Source organism: Pleurodeles waltl, chromosome 5 (assembly GCF_031143425.1).
Source record: "Pleurodeles waltl isolate 20211129_DDA chromosome 5, aPleWal1.hap1.20221129, whole genome shotgun sequence".
NCBI classification, from domain to species: domain Eukaryota; kingdom Metazoa; phylum Chordata; class Amphibia; order Caudata; family Salamandridae; genus Pleurodeles; species Pleurodeles waltl.
The window spans coordinates 1,511,306,804-1,511,326,003 of NC_090444.1; the positions used below are offsets into that span (position 1 = coordinate 1,511,306,804).

A 19,200-nucleotide genomic window follows, 5' to 3' on the forward strand; every position below is an offset into this window, starting at 1 on the left:
GTGCTTTTCCATCGTGCACAATTTGTGGTTAGCAGAGTACATCAGGCTACATTTCAAGCCTGGGTCTTGGAGTCCCTTCATGACTGACACATAGTTTTACGCAGGTCTTGTGCTTTTCTGATGTAGTCTGGAAAGATAGAGATGTGCTCTTAGAATAGCAGCGGCCCTGCACCAAAACGTCTTGCAAAATAATGTCACAATTCCTAAAATTAAACATACGGGCTATGATGGTTGTAAGAGGTGCCCCCAGCGGCAGAGACAACACCCTGTGGGCCTGTTCAATGTTAAAGAATTTGGACAACTCTTTAGCAACCTGTTCATCCCTCTCAGTCTGCGATGCGGCAAGGGGGGAGCCAGGCGCACACAGGCTGATATGTCCGCTGACCCTCTAGGGGGCAACTCCTTTCCTTTTAGGGTTCAGAATATCCAGTTCTGGGGCCCCTGTCACAGGAATCCACCTGCCAAGACCAACACTCACAGGATCATCAGTAACATGGGGCCCAGGCCCAATGCGTGCAGACTCCTGCCACAATACATGCTTGGGGCCCACTAGGCCACCCCAAATCCCTTCTGCACCTGGAGCCCGATGGAGGGGCCTCCTCCAGGTCACGGGGTCTCTGCCACCTGCCTATGGCCAGCCCAAGCCTCAGCCTGCCTGACTCACCTTTTTCTGCCACCTCTAGTGACCATGGGGGGGCTGTGGCTCCCGGCATGTCCCCCTTGCACAGTGTGGGGCCCCTAGTCACTTCAGGCCTCATGGGGCCACCATCACTGAGGCTTCCGAGCCCTGATCAGGCCGCCCACCTCTCAAGAGGGCCACTGAGTTCTCCAAGCACGTCTCGGGATGAGCGTGCCACAGCCACGGAACGGCCTGCCTGGGCTTGAACAGGTACGGCCGCTACAATGTAGGCTTGTGTCTTACTGTATGGGGGAGCTACTGTGTCTGACGTGCCCTCCTCCACTGAATCCGGGCCTCAGCCCCCCTGCTACCTCCCAGTGGTTTGCAAAATCACGAGGCTGCCAACTCTCATTACGGCTGCCTGCCGCACTCGTGAGCTGCCTTCTACAAACTCCAGTTGGCTGGGGAGACCTCCTCCAGGCCCCGTGATCACAGGTGAGCACTCATGCCCTTTCCACATCTAGGCTGCCGCATGCCTCTCCTCACCCCTGCTGGCCTTGGTCCTCAGGGCCGTATGCGGCTGACATGCATGGGCGGGCCGCAACAACTAACGTGCACCCCCCTGCCACTCACAGGCCTTCTCTCCTCTGACTGCAGCCCAAGGATCTCTTCCAGCACAACATCATTTCTCCAGCTTGGTATTTCCTATGACTGCGCAGCCCTCTGGCTGCCAATCTCATCCCCACTCTCCTGTAAAGTACTTTGTGTGTCATCCAGGAGGTTTTGGTGGCATCTGAGAGCCAGATGCAACAGGATTTACAACAGGATCTTTATTTGTTGGCAGGAGCTCAGTGAAACTCTGCCAGGCAGCCGTGTTCCAGGCAGTGTCCCTGTAGAAGGCTATTTTTGCATTACCTTTAGCTTACTTGTATTATTTTGATACAGTATAAAATCTTATAGACCAGTGCTTCCCAAACTATTTGGAACCACAACTCAATTTTTAGAATGACAAACTTTTGCCACCCACCCAGCTTTAATGGACATGAGGTGGGTGATTTATTAATGTAACTAAAACATCATGTAGTAGCGCGGTGTCATTTACAGACATCTTCGCTACTAAATTTGCACAGAAATACAGTTTTGTTGATAAAATTATATTGCACACAAACAATAATGTGTGGAAATCGGGGTTCAGGGAATATTTATCGGCTGTGCATCACCAAGTAAAGTGTCTTGATTTGTTCTGATCCTATTAAAATCTTTGTTTCCATAAAACTTCAGAATTACAACAAAATGTGTTTAATTTTTTCTCCCCTAGCTGCTGGATGTGTACAGTTCATTTACAGGTATTTACACGTTTTTAAATGTTCTTTTGCGTTACAAAAGTGACATCCTATATCCTTTCCATTCACATTCCCTGTAAGCCAGCAAATTTGTTGCATAATTATCTTTACTGTTCTTTCTCTTACTGTAAAGTAAAAGGAGTTTGTAAACGCCAATCCCCATGTTAAGAAAATAAGCAGTAAATTGTCAGAAGACATAGCTTGACATTTGACCTGTGTCCATTAAGTACAGCAAATGTGACAAGATTAACATGTAATTTAAAGGCATCTTTATTTATTACAGTGGCTTAACAAAGGCCCCGATGGTGCCTCCAGGGGGCCCTCTCAGCAGAGTACACAGGATGCATGGGCGGCAGGCCCCTGACTGCGTCTAGGGGAGGGACCAGCCTCTCAAGGGACTTTGCAGGGGGTCCCCCCTCAAGTTTCCTTACGGTTCTGATTTATTACTTGGACTTTCGCAACCCACCAAAAATCAGCTCATGCCCCACCACTGTGTCGTAACCCACAGTTTTGGAAACACCATTTTAGACTGTCTTTAAAACACGTATTTTTACCATTATCATTCAACTGTGCATGATAAACTTAATAGCCCTAGTACTGGTGAACATCACGTTTTGTTTTTTATATTCTAAATGGTTAAAAGAGTTACCAGCTTTATCTTTGCTGACAAAGCTTTAAGATAAACTCATGAATACATCAGAAGTGGACAGACTCTGAGTTTTATTCAGAGGCTCAATAGTGAGAGGTGCCAACATATCTTTTTCTATGCTGTTTTGTTCTCCAGGAAAAGCAGGGAGGGAGTACATATATGTGGCACACTAGAATTGTATGCTTTTGAAGAGCCTTGTCACATCAATTATCCAAAGTATGGTTTCACCATTGATACTTCAGCTTCAGGACACTTGCAAATTGTTCTTTGGTTAGAATGAGATCTTTCCTTTCAGGATTGTTAAAAGGGCTAGGCATGTACTTCTTAAGATGTAATTGCTATGTAATTCCCCATTAGAAACATTTTAACACACCATATACAGAATTTTACTATGCCTTTTCAAGAGGGACATGTTAATATATTTTATTAGACTGCATATCAAAATTTCACTTTTCGTATGAATCGTCTTCATCCTGTTGTGCAGGCTTTTGAACGTGATAACTTACATTTATAACATTTCATCTTAAAACGTATGATTTAAGTACAACTCACTTTTAGGAAACATTTTATAAAATTATATTCCTATTCTATGGAACCTTAATCTATTTGAAAAAGCAACCATTTTGAAAACCTAATAGCAAACACCTTTGTGTTGGTATTGTGCACCATGGCTTGTAGTTGATTTAATTGTGTGGTCATGATTTTCTGTATACTGAGGAGAGAGTTTCATAACTGATCGTATGAGATACAACAGAAGTAAAAATGTAATTTAAATTACATTAAAACTCTTTAAGTAAAAGCTAGTTCATAAAGTATATGGAATAATAATAATACTCTTCTTATTTCAACACAGTGTATGGTATACAATAAATTTTCTTGCGATCAGATCACCTGCAAAAAAATAAATAACAAACAGGCCAACAAACCTAGCATAATAATTAACAAACCATGTGAAAGTGTACAAATAGGTTACACGTCTCAATAGAGGAGCCGACTTTAGGACCATGCACTCCAAGTGGATGCTATGTCATACTCACTCTTTAGTTTACAAGATTGGTTCCAGTATTGATCTATCCTGTACTAGGTTCTTAAAAAAGAATGTATGACAGTGGCTTGATATCTCTTGAACTTGCCTGCGGTTAAATTGATAACAGGAGCACATTTTCAGCTATATAAGCAGCCGGTTAGGATTAGGAACTCTAACAGACCTCAGAGATGCAGTTTTGTGATATTCCAGTCATAGAACAGGAACATTTTATAACCAGGCAAAATTACTCTTTATATCCATCTAGTAGCAAGATCCGTTAATGCTCATCAATGGAAATCAGATAGAGCCTCCATATTTGAAGAGTGGTTTGATAAAATGCTTTTAAAAAAATCACTTTTTGCAGACTGTGTAGGCGCAGGATGAAACAGATAAATCCTGCAGGGTCCTCAAAGATCCTAATGTAAACTGGGGATGAATCAGTTTAGTCTTAACTTACAATAAATAATAGTACGTTCTGCAGGTTATTGGCATTTCCAGGATATTATATATGTATTGAGTATTCAGCATCAATTAATGAAAAGTGTACAAGTGGTTGATTATATTTGTCTGAAATATTGACAATATTTGTAGACAAGCTATTCGCTGCTATATAAAAATACATTAAAAATGAATTTTGATCTTCGACTTTGTCTCACTACAGAAAATATGTCTGATTTATTCCAAAATTAAGTATCCATATAATCACCACCAGCAGTAGGACACTACATTTCCTCAACAACCAGATAATGCTGGTGCCTTCTGCCTGTAGAAACAAAGGGCCAGATGTAGGAAAGGTTTTTCACATCGCAAACAGCGAATTGGAGGGTTTGTCTCCCTATTTATAGTGACCATTCTCCCTAATTTCGGGCCAACCCAGTCACTGACTATTAGGTTACATTTCTGCAACAACCACTTTGAAAATATTTTCTTGTGTGACATTTTAGCAAAGCAACAATCCCCTTGACATCGTTTCAAGGACAACCTGAGCCTTTTCTTTTCCCAAACCTTTCTGAAACACTGTTTTCAGAAACCCTGCTCTCATCAATGCTGTGATCTTTTCGGTCTTTGAGGGTGGAATAAGCAGATGTGGACAAGTGGATAAAGCTGCTGGGGACTAGGGTTCTATCTATAATCAGCGTTGACACTTCGCCGAAAATCTTGTAATCCTGCGCTAACCTGTAAACTCACAGGACTAAAATTGTAAATATATGTGTAATACAAACATGGAAATACCTGCTATTATATATCGTCTTCGCCACATCCCTGTTAAAGTGCAGCACTCTGATGATCCTCAGCTGGGCTTTCACTACATATGCCTGCACATAGATATTTGGGTTTTTATTTCGTTAATTTTTCCCAACTAGCATTGATTTTGGTTTAATACGAGCACTGCCACTGTTCAATATTTTGATATCCTTCAATGATTTGAATGCCAGTGAAACGCTTAATAAATACGTTATGTTATTGTTTTATAACTTCTCTCGAGGATTCTGCTAATTTCATCGGCATAACGTATCACAGGCTCGCACAATGTAGATTACTTTAGCATTCCTCCTCCAACATGAAAAAAGAACTGGAACCCTTCTCCAAGATGTCTTTCTGGCTCCGGGGATTGGATGAAAACTCAAAATAGATGTGTAATTTCACAATGAGAGGAGCAGAAACCTTTCTCTTGCCAAGTTACATTCTTGGGTTGTGTAAACAAACATGCCTGGGAGTACATGAAACTTAAAAGAGAGCGCTGAACAAACGCAGAGCACTGCTGTGGGTAGGCGAGCAGGGGTCAGCCTTCAATTAAAGAGCCTTCCTGATCGGAGCACGAGCACCAGACCTATAGAGGGGCTGATGGCTGATAGCAAGGAACACATGCATAAACAACCCGCTCATTACTGAGCAAGAAACAGAGCGCGGCATTCCTATTGGTAATATTTTATCATATTGTTAAAATTCACCCACATGTTACAGTGAACGTTAGCTATGCATTCAACATCTGATTTTGTAGATTATGGTCCAAATGCAACAAGTACATACACAATATGGCTCATTTTTCATTTTAACCCATTCATATCTTTAGAGACATGTTTTGTATACAAATTCTCGTTATCAATTTCTGATGCTTCACAAATGTCAAACATTTCTCCAAAATACACAAAGATCTTAGGAAACCAAATGCTTACTACTGAAACCACACACAGAGCATATCAGATTATAGAAAAAAGGACTAATCCTTTGAAACAGATACCAGGCCTATAATCTTTGATCTCTGCATAAAAGGTATTCCCATTTAGTATTGGAGACACCATCAATATAGGGGCCTATTCACAAAAGTATACATACATGTTTATATTTACACATGTGTATGTTTGTTTCTAAACTTTTAAGTAACTCTCACTTATTTATTATTCAACATTTTGGATAGTAGATTTACACCAACATGTATGCTTACATCTACATCTTCTCAAATCAAGGACTGAAGTCTACTATGACATGATGTACGAGTGTAAGCTTATTAAAAGTAATTTGGCTCATGTAGGTGAAGATCACCGCCGAGGTGGAGGAATCCCCATGGGAATGTATAGGACAAATTACTATAGTTTACAGTACTAGCACGAGACCCAATGTGAAAATGAGGGCAATGATGATGAAGTTGCTGATGGTGTCTGAAGGCGATGCATCCAACAGAAATGTAAACACTGTGAGTAAACTGTATCGACCCCCAAAGTGTTCCATTAAATTATGGAGAAATGTGCCAATGTGGTGTACAGGTCTTTCCCCTTCACAATGACAGAGGTGCATGGGACCGGGTAGGACGGATGAATTTATTCAAAACAGATGTTGAACCCAAAGGGCATTGTGGGGTAACATTTTCCATGGTTTGGTACATCCTGGCAGAGTTAGTCTACTTTAGTCTACTAAAAGGGATGGGTCAAAACAAACGTGCATGTAGTTGAGAAAGGTACAATTTTACTCTGTTTGAAGGAACAGTGAGTTTTGGGTATCAGTACAACAATTGGACAGAAGATGCTGCCCAGGCTGGTTGTATCTCTTTAGCAAACTACTGTTATCATGGATGAATGTGTCAGTTTGGTTTGATAGAAGATCCCTTACAAAAGTGGGTGATCAGGTGTGATTCTTGCAGATGTATTTGGCTGTGTGACTATTGGAGTCTGCTGGACTACATGTTAGTGATTATCAAAACGGTGGTGTGTAGCAATGTGCAGGGCTTCCCAAAGTCCATGCTTGACAGTGGAGCCAGAACATTCTCATTCTCTTGTCCCCTCTCCTCAAAACCAGTTATGTCCAAGGATGTCTGGCTAATGTAGCTACAATGGTTCTGCCAGAATGAAACCCACCACTCTTGTCTGTAATCATAGTAACTCAGACGACACAGCTCAATATAATACGAAAAGTTGCTCTCTTCAAAATTATGCTTTCTGTCACTGGCCATGACACTTGAGAGCAGTGCCAAATTGCAGAACAGAAGTTGACCCGGTGAGTGCCAGACATGGTCAGGTTCTGACTTCAAGACAAGAGGCCAGCCATTCTAGTGCTAAGTTATGGCAGCCCAGGTTGTGGAGGTGAGGCAGTAAGATGGAATGGGAGATGTGCCCAAGGCTGCAGAGAGGTCAAGTAAGATAAGAGCAGTTGACTTCCCCCCACCCCCACTTTAAATTTGCTCTGTTCTGCTGCTCTACTGCCTATGATGTTGGGAGGCCCAAGCAGCACAACAATTCCAAAGGGCTAAGCTTGGAGACAGAGGCCCAGCCTTGGCACAGCATTGAACCTGAAGAACGATTACCTGGAACCCTGCCAATCCTGGACACAGACCCAGTAATACGTCAGCCACACCATGAAAGTCTTGGGAAAGGCAACAGAAGCACAGAGGATCAAAGGGACACAGTCACAGCTATCACGAAACCCAAAAGGTAGAGTCAGGGGCTCCTTGCCACACAGCGCTGGACCCAGGAACCCAATAATAGACCAACTACTCTATGAAATCAACAGGACAATTGGGAGGAGTACAGAAGATTCAAAGGCGCAAGCCACACCCACACTGGAGCCCAGAAAAGACACCTAGCTTCTTCATCTTGGGTGTCATACCACATGGAATCCGCAGGACAAAGCAAAATAGCAGTATATTGACATCCCACTTCAAACTTCACCACCTGCTAGACAACGCTCAGTCAGGATTCAGAAAGAACCACAGCACCGAAACAGCACTTATTATGGCCACCGATGACATTTGAATCATCCTGGACTGGGGATAAACAGCGGCCCTCATCCTGCTCGACCTCTCTCCGGCCTTCGACACTGTCTGCCATAACACCCTTATCACAAGACTTCACAAGATTGGCATACAAGGATCCACTCTCAAATGGATCTGTTCCTTTCTCAAAGTAACAATCCAAAGAGTCAGGTTGCCACTCTTCACATCATAGACCAAGAAATTGATATGCGGAGTCTTCCATGGATCATCCCTCAGCCCCACTCTTTTCAACGTATACATGACAATGCCCACCCACATCATCGATACACAAGACATCACCAAATCTCCTACGCTGATGACACCCAACTCATTGTCTCCCAGACGGCCAAAACAACCGCTGCCAGAACCACCTTCACCAACTGCATGACAGTGGTAGCATACTAGATACAAATTAACTGTCTAAAGCTCAACTCTAACAAAATGGAAGTACTGGCCTTCGGCAGCAAGATCTCCACACGAGACTCTACCCGGTAGCCATCAGAGCTAGGAACAAAACCCACAGACCACACATGAAATCTAGGGATCATCCTGGACGACAAGCTCAACATGACAGCTCAAGTCAAAGCAGGGTTCAATTCCTGCTTTCACATCCTACGCATGCTGTGAAAAATGTTCAAATGATTGCCTCAGAACACCCAGGCAGATCGGCATGCAAGCACTCATCACCAACAGGCAGGACTATGGCAACAATTTCTATGCCAGATTCTCCAAACAACACTTACAGACTCTAGACCATTCAGAACACCACTGCAAGACTTATACTCAACCTCCCATGCCGCATGCACAACACACCTCATCTCAGGAAGCTTCACTTGCTTCGCATTCACAAGCGCAGCCAATTCAAACCACTTACGCACAGATACAAAGCCTTACACAACACAGCACAGAAAACCTGAACAGCTGCATACATTTTCACCAACCCACCAGAAACCTGTGCTCTGCCTCATTTGCACATATTTCCTGTATCTGCAAAAGTAAAACTAGAGGTTGATCATTCTCTTACATCGCACCCAAGACATGGAACGGCCTCTCTCTACACATCAGAGCCTCCTCCTCCTCACTTTGTGGTCTGCAAGAAGCTGAAGACTAGGCTCTTCGTATAAGCACCTTGAGGACCACAAAACTATGTACATGCCCAAGCACCTGGATTCCCTCTTGGGTGATTGCTATGCTATACAAATCAGTATAACATAACATAATACAACATTACAATGCTTTAAAAAATATTTACCATATTTAAATGCACAATTCAAATGTAAATTAATTGTAAATACTTATTTCTAACCTAGAACAAATGCAATGTGACAGTACATTAACTCATCAAATTAAATGTCTAAAAAATAAATAATTTAATTTACAAATGATTTTTAAACAATGATTTAAAATATCCCACCTTCACTAACATCGTGTTAAGAATTATATTCAATTCAAGTTTAATTTCTTTTTTTCAATGACATTTATTATAAATGCAACAGTAATAAAAAAAATGTGATTAATAACTATATAGTTTATCTATCTATGGAGAGAGAGATTTTAAATGTTGAAAAACTTTTATTTCCTATGGAGTGTTATTACAATTCCATGCCTCCATTGTGTATTATGTGAGTGTGCTGCAAAACCAGTGATTGGCCACGTGTGATACTTGACTTATTCCAAGGTTAGGTTGGACTATATTTGACACTGTTTTGAAACATTTAGGGTTGTAGTAACTTTAGAAATGTACTTTGTGAATAGCACTGTTATTATTCTTTTGCGGGAGTGTTTGTAGTAGTACGTCCATCCTTAAACCCCTCCTTAAATTTCCTTAAACTCCTCCCATCTTGTATTAAGTTTTCCTCATTTTCTAGTCATTCTCTCCTGTCCTTCACACATTTACTATTGAATCGCACATCTAGATTTTCTGAGATTTCTGCAATTGTTGTTGAGATCTCCACAGAGCAGAGAAAGGAACAGCGGCGGTGTTTGGCTGCAGGTAAGTGACTACTACTTTGAAAGACATAGGTAGTCCGCCAGTAGTACTATTTTACATTTTTACAAAATGCAGTTCAAGGAGACATTCTGTAGTTAACATTGAACTACTAGACAGCAAGCCTTTTCTAATGGGAGTCCGATTCACAAAACAATTAGGCCCAGAAGTTGACTTAGAGTGTGCAAATCTTTAACCTATGAATGTACACTTGCGTGTGTTATTCATTAAATATAAATTTACACTTGTAAATGGACTTACTGACATGAAAAATTATGATGTAGTAGTACATGGGAGCATATCTGCTCACATAGGTGCGTTGTGAGCTCCCTATGTTATGGATGCCTACTGAAGTAGACAAACATCCTCACATCTTTGTAAGGCACCACGCAAAAACTGGCAGGGCTATAGGGGAACAAGTTTCGTCATATATAGAAATACTGCCCTAGTGGTTTAATGAAAAATAGCAAGTGAACTAGTTGTTCCTTATATTTACAGGTGTTTAAATCCGTACACCAAGGGTACCTTGGTGTATTCATGAATGTGTAAATACTTAGGCATTCATGAATTCCTGGAAAGAAACACTGTTTTTGAGTACTTCAAAAAAGTTTAGAATTTAATCCAGTGGTAGGCATAGGCCTAAAACAGCGTATGTATGACTTTTTGTGTCCATTGGAACCAGACTGTTGATCAAAATACTTCGGATGCAGTGGAACTGTTTCACGATTCGGTCATTATTTGCTATACCACATTTTTTACACGCGGCTGTAAAAGATAAGTTGGTCAAACAGCGTAATCTACTGTTTGTAGGGCTGCATCAAAGGGTTAGGCACCGTTTAGGGTTTACTGTGGTTGAAAACCTGTATTCACACGTTACAGAGTACCAACATTCACAACCGGTCACAATGTACAGTGTAGCACTGAACTGTGTGAAGATAAAAGGGCAGAAAACGTATTTTCAAACACCATCTATGAAAATCCCAGCAAACGCACACCCCCGGGAAAACATGCCCGTTCATACAATTTGTATAGGAAACTGTTTCTTTTCACAGTTCAAGGAAAACAAATGCTTGACACCCAAAATCTGTTACTGTTTGCGCCAAAAGGATAACTCCCTGTTGAACAGGATCCACAAACATTTCGGTATTTTTTCAAAAAGGACTTACAGGAGCAGCAGGAAAGTGAGAGGAAAGCTCGTATGGTTCTTCAGGGATCCAGCGACCATTTTCCAGAGACCAGAGTACCTGAAACCAGCAATGGCCACACATACATTAGTTGCAGTTCTGTAGAAAGGTTCATACATTATACAAAAGAAGTTTCCATTTTAAGTACTAATGAAAGCAGCTTTCTAGAGAAGATGGGTCTGCTATAGATTGTGTTTTGCAAAAAATGATGCATTCCAATAAATACGGAAATAAGAAATAATCTTGTGCTCCATTTCACAATATCTTAAGAACCTTGCCTAGCTTGCTCAGTAAATATGGAGCCTAAAATGCAGGGACGATTCTGGCCAAATCCTCTATGCTCAATTAAGGTTACAGCAGAAGTGAGGTATTACATTGAAGTTCTTGCACAGTGCAAAGCAATACACGACAAAGTCAAGCTTCAAAAATACAAACACCCCAGTGGTTCTCGAGCAATTTTCAGAGCAGGGGGTGCTGCCATTAATGTTATATCACTGAAGTCATAGGGATTGTGAAAAATGCAAGCATCACACAAAAATTACAAGTGTTACGGCCATTCAGTAGGGGAGTTTTAAGAGCGTGGTAGGTAGCCTGTGGTGCATTTTGTAGCACAAGTGAGGTAGTGCACTGTTGTTTACGAACAACGCATTTTCTGTTGAAACTGCCACTAAATTTGCAGGTAAAACTATATAACAATAATATTTGGAAATTGTGTTGCAGTGAATATTTATCATTTGCACACCAATACGTTTCTTGATATGTTTTGATCCTTTTAAAATCTTTGTTTCCTTCACATTTCAGAATTACAAAAAGTGTTATTTATTTGTGCTTTTCCAATTTCTAATATACTTTCAAATGTGTATAGTTCATTTGCAGGCATTTAAATGTTATGTATTAGAAAAATGCTGATATCCTACAGCAGTGGTTCCCAACCTGTGGTCCGGGGACCACTGGGGGTCCGCGAAGCCTCCTCAGGGGGTCCGCGACTGCTTAGATAATAAAAAAATATTAAAAGATTAGGTCCCTAGCTTTCAGTAATGACTTAGTGGGGGGTCCCCGGACTCCAAGAACGAGTCAGTGGGGATCCCCGGGTCCCAGTAATCATAAAGTAGGGGTCCACGGAAGTAAAAAGGTTAGGAACCACTGTCCGACAGCCTTTGCTTTCACTTTCTGTACCCCGGAAAGATTGTCATTTAGGTCACTTTTACAAAATACTCTCACTCTGCAGTCACAGAAATACAGTAAACACCAGTTCCCAAATAAGCAGCAATTTACTGGAAGACATACCCTGACATTTGTTATTGCCTTAGAACAGGCTGCAAATGTGATAAGATAAACACAAAATGTAAAGGCAATTGCATTGCTTATTCATCTTCTGAACTCCAGCATGATTATTCTTGGGGTGCTGCAGTACCCCCCTGCACCCTTACTTCCAGTGCCTATGAATTAGCAACAAAATAAAAAACATGGACCTAAAACTCTCTTTCGTATCCTGATGTATCCATTGGCGCTGAAAGTAATTGTGTGTGCGGTGCTGCAGTACTCCCCTCCAAAATAGCCATGCTACAGTAGCTTATTTGCTATATTTGTTCTTTGTGTGATGCTCGAATTTTTCACGATACCTATCCCTGCAACTTCAGTGATATAACATTAATGGTGGCACCCCTGCAGTGAAAATTGTTCCCACATAATAATAATACTAAACTAATTACACATGACATCATATGAATGTGACGCCTACATACAGATGTGTGAAGTTGCAATAAAGTCATCAGCGACTGATGTGCCATATACAACGCGGCATTCACAACGTTCATGGCATTAACGTGTAAACAGAATACACTCACACCCACTAAAACACACACAAACTTCAACAGGAATAAAGAGGCAATAATGCAGGTGAGCTACGTAAAGGTCACACATTCTACTACCATACATTTAAAGATGTGCTATTTTGGAGCCACTCAATCAACAGAAGGTGACAAATTCAATAATCTGACTGCTGCAGTTTTTTAAAATGGACCTCCCAAATTAGCTCTGTCCCACTACACAATAAAACGCTTTGTGTCACCACCTAAATTAAGGGCCTCGGTTGGACAAATAAACTGCTCGACACTTTCCAGATATCCTAATGCCTGACTATTGTTGCATTTGCAAAGGAGTTACTTGATCCTCGTCTTGATTTGAAGATCTATTGTCAGCCATCACAGCTGAGAGCATACCACAAAACACTGTAGTAGTGTAGCAGACTAAAGGGCACACCTGTGGCATAGTCTTAAACTGCGTATGACAGGGTTACATAAACAGCCAGGCAGTACTCCAGTTCAGTAGTTCCCAATCTGTGGTCTGGGGACCCCTGGGGGTTCGCAAAGCCTCCTTGAAGGTGGGGGGGGAGGAGAGGTGGTCAGCGACTGCTTAGAAAATTAAATAATATTAACAGGTTAGGTCTCCAGCTTTCAGTAATGACTCAGTGGGGAGTCCCCGGATTCCAGTAATGATAAAGTGGAGGTCCACAAAAGTCAAAGGGTTGGAAACCACTGCTCCAGTTTAATTACTTCTACTTGAATTAGCATCTTTGCATGTTCTGTGCAGAAAGCAGAATCAATTGTAGGCAAGGTAGAAGTCAGCTTCTGATGGATGCATCTTCCTTCAGTTTCTTCACCACAGGTCAGTGGTGCTGGAACAATTTTCAGAGCGGGGGGTGCTGCCATCAATGTTACCTCATTGAAGTCTTAGGGATTGTGAAAAATACAAGCGTCACACAAAGAACAAGTGCAGCAAATGTATTCAGCAGGAAAGTGGCACAGGTGTAGTATGAAGCTGGTAGTGCTTTACGGAGAACACTGTTGCAAATATATTTTAGCTGCACAGTATGCTATTGTAGTACCATTTAAAAACAGCGCATTTTCAATTGACATGGCCACAAATTTTCTTCAGACACACAGTTTGTTTTATATCTTTTATTGCGTTTTTCAAGAGGAATACAAAAGGAAAAGCACAACAGTCCTCTGAGATCAGTCTATCACTCCACAGACAGATTGCCAGGTGCCTCAGACTTGCTCTGAATGACGTGAAATGTTTGTCTTCACACAACATGGTTCACTGGTTCAGGCTTCAACTTCTAAGCTGAAACCCAGGACCTTCCTTACTGCCTCTCTGGACAGGGAGTCAAAGCAACTAAAAGCCATCGGTTAGAAGGTTTTTTCCACAGGCAGACTGACTCAGTGTATAGGGAATGTCCCATGCCTCCTAGGCTGATAAGTCCAGGCCTTGGGGAATTGGGAAATATGGTATTGGTAAACCTACCAGAACACATGAAGAAACTATGTTTCGATTTGAATAGTAATAGTTCAGGTGCTTCAAAACAGATCCTGAAGTGCAGCTTAGGTTTGTGGATTCCATATCCCAGACCATGGGCCCTGCCATTACTTTACACCAACATGTCTGAATACATTCAACTAGCTTTTCAGATGATGTTCTGGCCATTCTGATGGATATGCCATTAAATGATAAGCAACTTTTTGGTGAAAAGGCAGGCTTTTACATGGAGTGTGTTCGACCTGGCACTTTCTTCAGAGTCATCCCCAAACGTTTTGACTCACCTCCTCCATTTTGTTTTGCTGAATTTGTTTTTGTTGGCTTTAGGACTCTTTGCATTTTACCACTGATAACAAGTGCTTGTGCTCTCTCTCTCCTTAAAACATGGTAATATCGGCCTATCCACAATTGGCATATTTAACTTACTTAAAGGTCCCTAGTAAAGTCCACTAGCAGTGCCCAGGGCCTGTAAATTAAATGCTGCTAGTGGACATGCAGCACTGATTGTTCCACCCACTTCAGTAGCCCTTTAAACATGTCTCAGCTCTGGTATTGCAGAGCCTGTAGTAACATTTTATACTGCTATTTCGACCTGGCAAAATAAACTTGTTGCTAGGTCCAAACCTTCCCTTTTTATAGCCAAGTCCTAGGGGAGGCCCTCAGTAGCCCAAAAGGCAGGGTGCAGTGTTTCTATAATGTAGGGCAAGTACTGTTAGTAAGGTGTTTTCTTGCCTTAGCTATTTGGTGTCTGCAGCCTGTCTTTGGTCACATGACTTGGTGTAGTTGGGAACTGGGCTTTGTGTATTCCTCCTAGACAGCCACACACAATGGGAGCTTAGGTGTGGCTTAATGGGCCATCCTGGGTAGGATGGGATGGCGAAGCTGGACACAGCCTCACTTACATCTGAAAAGGCTGTTTCCTGTCCACACACAAAGGGCTTAACGACCTTGTAGTGTCACTGTAGTCAGCTTGGAGCCAGGGCAGGGAAGGAAGGGAATTCCTTATTATTCAAAGCCACTGTCTAGAAGCTTCTTTCACCTTCCAGAACCAGGGAACCAAAGTACAAATACTGGACTTCAGACACCACCACTTCAGTACACTTCTGAACCTGTGGATTCTCTGCCAAGAAGGACTGCTGTGCTGCTGAAAGGACTGCCACTCTACTAGACTGCAACTCTGAATGAGCTGCTGCATTGCTGTGCTGACCTGCTGCTTGCTGTCCTTGTGTTTGGAGAGGAAGAACTGGAAGCCATCTTGAAACCAATACTCCAGAGTGACTCGAAGGGCTATCCTGCTGGCCTCCTGATCTGAGCCTCAGGGACATAACAGCTCCTGGACCCATCTTTCGCAAGCTCCTGACCACAAGAAATGTCTCTCAGGTCCTGAGTCTTTGGAAGTGGTCTTAAAGCTCTTAAAGTCAAGCTTTTAGCCTCTTCTCTGAACAAGCCCGTTCACGACGGAACTCATTGCTCACCCAGAAATCCAGCATGAGTAACAGTAAGTTTGTTTCATTATGCAGCAAGCACTATCTGCTCACGTAGATCGCACTGTGGAGCTCCAGTCCATCTGTCTGGGATGCCCAGCATGCTCCTCACGCACCGCCGGCCATTGCCACCAACCTTCTCCTTGCTCCCAAGCGAACTTCTTCCCCGTGAATGGAACTCTTGTCACAATTCTTGAGAAGGTAGAACTTTAGCGAGACTAACTTGGGACAGTATACAACCCGTGGTCCATCACTGTCGGCTTGAACTTTTCACTTTGATTTGGTCAAGCACGACCAGATAGCTACAGTTTGTGCTTTTTGGTCTTAGGCACTATATTGCAGTTTATTCTTTAAAAATTCATATCTCTAATTCTACTGATTTGATTTTTGCCTTTTTGGTCTTATTTATCAAATTCCGCTCTATTTTTCTAACCTGGTATGGAATCTTTTTGTGTGATGTTGTCACTGTTTTACTGTTTGAAGTGTTGCACAGTTTTTTCACACACTGCCTCTTGGTTAAGCCTGACTGCTCTGTGCCAAGCTACCAGAGGTGGGCACAGGTTAATTTATGGTTTGCCTGATACTTTCCTGGACTTGAGTTGTGGTTGATGCCTGACCAGAGCTCATACCCCAATTAACCGGTAACCCAATTTCTAACAGCATGCATTAGTATTAGAGATAATGCCAGTTCATTAGACATGGCCTCTGCTTTTTGGTGAAAAGCCTGACTCCTCCCTGGATCTCATTAAGAATAGCAGGGCTTGGCCTACTCACTCAAACTGCCCTCATTTGCACATCAGTTCTATCAACAATATGAAGCTCCTAGGTCTTCTAGAAGGCAACAATCCTAGCAGAGACAAACCGGTACAAACACTTCACCTAATATTCAATTTCTTTTACAGGTGGGATAGATCTAAAGGTTGCCATCACTAGCAACAGATCCAAGCCCCTATATCCTCTGTTGCATCTACTGCCTAAAATGCTTCCTGACCCCTACCCCTATTATTGCACCATCTTCAAGTAAGGAGAGGATCTCCTATGTTTTATCTAATTAGGAGCCAATCACAACGGGCTGCTGGGCCATCCAGTTGATGTGCTCACCCCTCATGTCCCTCCTGGTGGGCCCTCCGCCCTCCACCATGTGCTATAAAGCACATGCTTCCAATTCTGAATGCAGAGGCTCTTGCACTGCTGCACAAAGGGCCACAAAGGTGGTGCATCTTAAAGGAAGCAGCACAGGACTTTATTCTCTTTACTTCTTGGTGCTCGCGAGGAATGCAGATGTGAACAACATCCTGGATCTCCAACTTCTGAATTAGTTTATTCGGTATGGTAAGTTCTAGATGAGGTCTCTGAGCTCAGTTCTACTATGCCATGACTGTGGATGACTGGTTGGCATCTGGGGCCGTCAGGACACAAACTTCCTTCTTCCAATTCTTCCAGCTCACAGGCATTACCTGTGGGTCATTATGTGGTCCCTATGTCAGTCTGAGGTCTTGCCATTAAGGTGGATGGCTGCGCCTCTTGTTCACACAAGGGTACAAATAGCTGTGGGGGCTTCACTGTGATGGTTGGAAATGCATGTATTCCTATACTTGGATGACTGGTTGTTGAAAGTGGAGTCCTTAGTGCTGGTTGAGAAACATCTTTGGTGCATGATGATTCTTCTCCACAACTTGGGCTTTAACTTCAATGCCCAAAAGTCCAAACTCTCTTCAGTGCAGAGGTTGACCTTCATAGGTGCAGTAATAGAGATAACCCATGTGAACATATTTCCTCTGCTTCAGATGTTCATGGATATTTGAGAGATGATTCCAAGATTTGTTTTTCAACGCAGCTTTCAAGTCCTACAGGTCTTATGTCTGCTCAGCATCATGGCCTATTGCATTCTGTTGGTTCTGCACACCAGTTGGCGGACAAATGCCCTCCACTGGTGTCTGAGACAGCATGTACTCCAACAAGGGAGCCATTTGGCTGAGTAGAAGGGCTTCCAGTCAGTTCAGTCAGACCTGCACTGGTTGATGGACCACTCCAATCTCAAGGTGGGTTGGTCTTTCAGCCTACTGCAAGAGCAGCCTACCATGGTCGTGGAAGCCTCACGAAAGAGCTATTTACCTGTTTAGGTAAAATGATTGTGCAGTTGAAGCAGTGCCTGTATATAAATGTGCTGTAGCTGCAGGAACAATTTTGTGCAACAATGCAAGTCCCAAGTCTTAGACCCCTTTACGTTATGCCTTCCTGCTATGCTGCATATCATACTATTTCTTGCACAGTATGGGTTGGCAGTAGCTAGGGCAAGGGTTACCTGGAAGATCTGTTAGTGTACATGTATTTCCCTGATTAGCCATTGTTGGTTAGGTCACCTTTAGTGGCATTTTTCTAGAAAGGTTTGCTTTACTTCTTTCCTCTCATTACATTTGCTGTGCCTCAGTGGGATTTGAAGCGTGATGACTTGCTTGATGACACCTTCTTTTGTGCTGATACAGATCGGCCCTAGACTTTTTAACTCGAAGACAGTACTGTAAGTAGCACTTAGTTCTGCACACAGGGTTTGCAGGTTCTGACAGTTGGTCCATCTTTCCCAGTTTTTACTCAGAAATATTGGTTCTGTGTACCTGTCCAGCCTTCTGGCCAAGGTAGTTTTGTTCTTTTACACGGTTCAGTCTGTCACTTTTTGGCTTTCATTCTACTCTGCCAACCAACCAAATAGGAGGGCACGCAGCATAAACTGGATCCTAAGTGTGTGGTCTTGTGCTACATCAACCTCTCTCAACGTGACAGAGTGGATGACCCCCTCTTTATGGGCTTTGCCTTAGCCAGGAAAGGCAAAGCGGACACCAAACATACCATTTCACTTGGATCATCCTATGAATAAAGGTCAGTTATGCCCGGTACTGCACGGTAAGTAAGGCAGAGGCGCAGGTATTGTGAAAACAGTGTATTCTTTGTACTTATACTTATAAATGCACATCTGATAGATGTGGGTAGAAGGGCCCATCTTATGTTCTATAATGGATATGAAAACACAATTGATTCTCCCTGGTGAGAGCAGCAAAGACCCCCTTAGTTGCTACTTTATGTCACTTGTGCTTGGTGAATAAAACCCACAGTTTGCTTTATGGGTGTCCCAAACACATTACCACTATAACTCCCCTCCGATTGAAAAGAAATGGAACTGGGCTTCCATATAGACAGTGTTAGACCTGGCATCCGTGGTGTGGACTTCCGGCTTTTTTGCCTCTGCTTCCAAAGTTTTGACTCTGTGCTGGACTTTGTTTTTGCTGGTTTTGGTACTCTGGACACTTTACCACTGCTGACCAGTACTAAAGTGCAAGTGCTCTCT

At 42.5% G+C, this 19,200-nt stretch overlaps 1 protein-coding gene across 2 annotated transcripts in view; it reads right to left on the bottom strand.

Annotated features, from left to right (window-relative positions):
* The window catches only part of MCPH1 (microcephalin 1), a 1,086,437-nt gene that overhangs the window by 555,617 nt on the left and 511,620 nt on the right, over positions 1 to 19,200 (bottom strand). For both annotated transcript variants that reach the window (XM_069235811.1, XM_069235810.1), the window contains exon 12: positions 11,038 to 11,115. In XM_069235811.1, the coding sequence (XP_069091912.1) occupies positions 11,038 to 11,115 (78 nt within the window). The remainder of the gene's footprint in view (positions 1 to 11,037; positions 11,116 to 19,200) is intronic.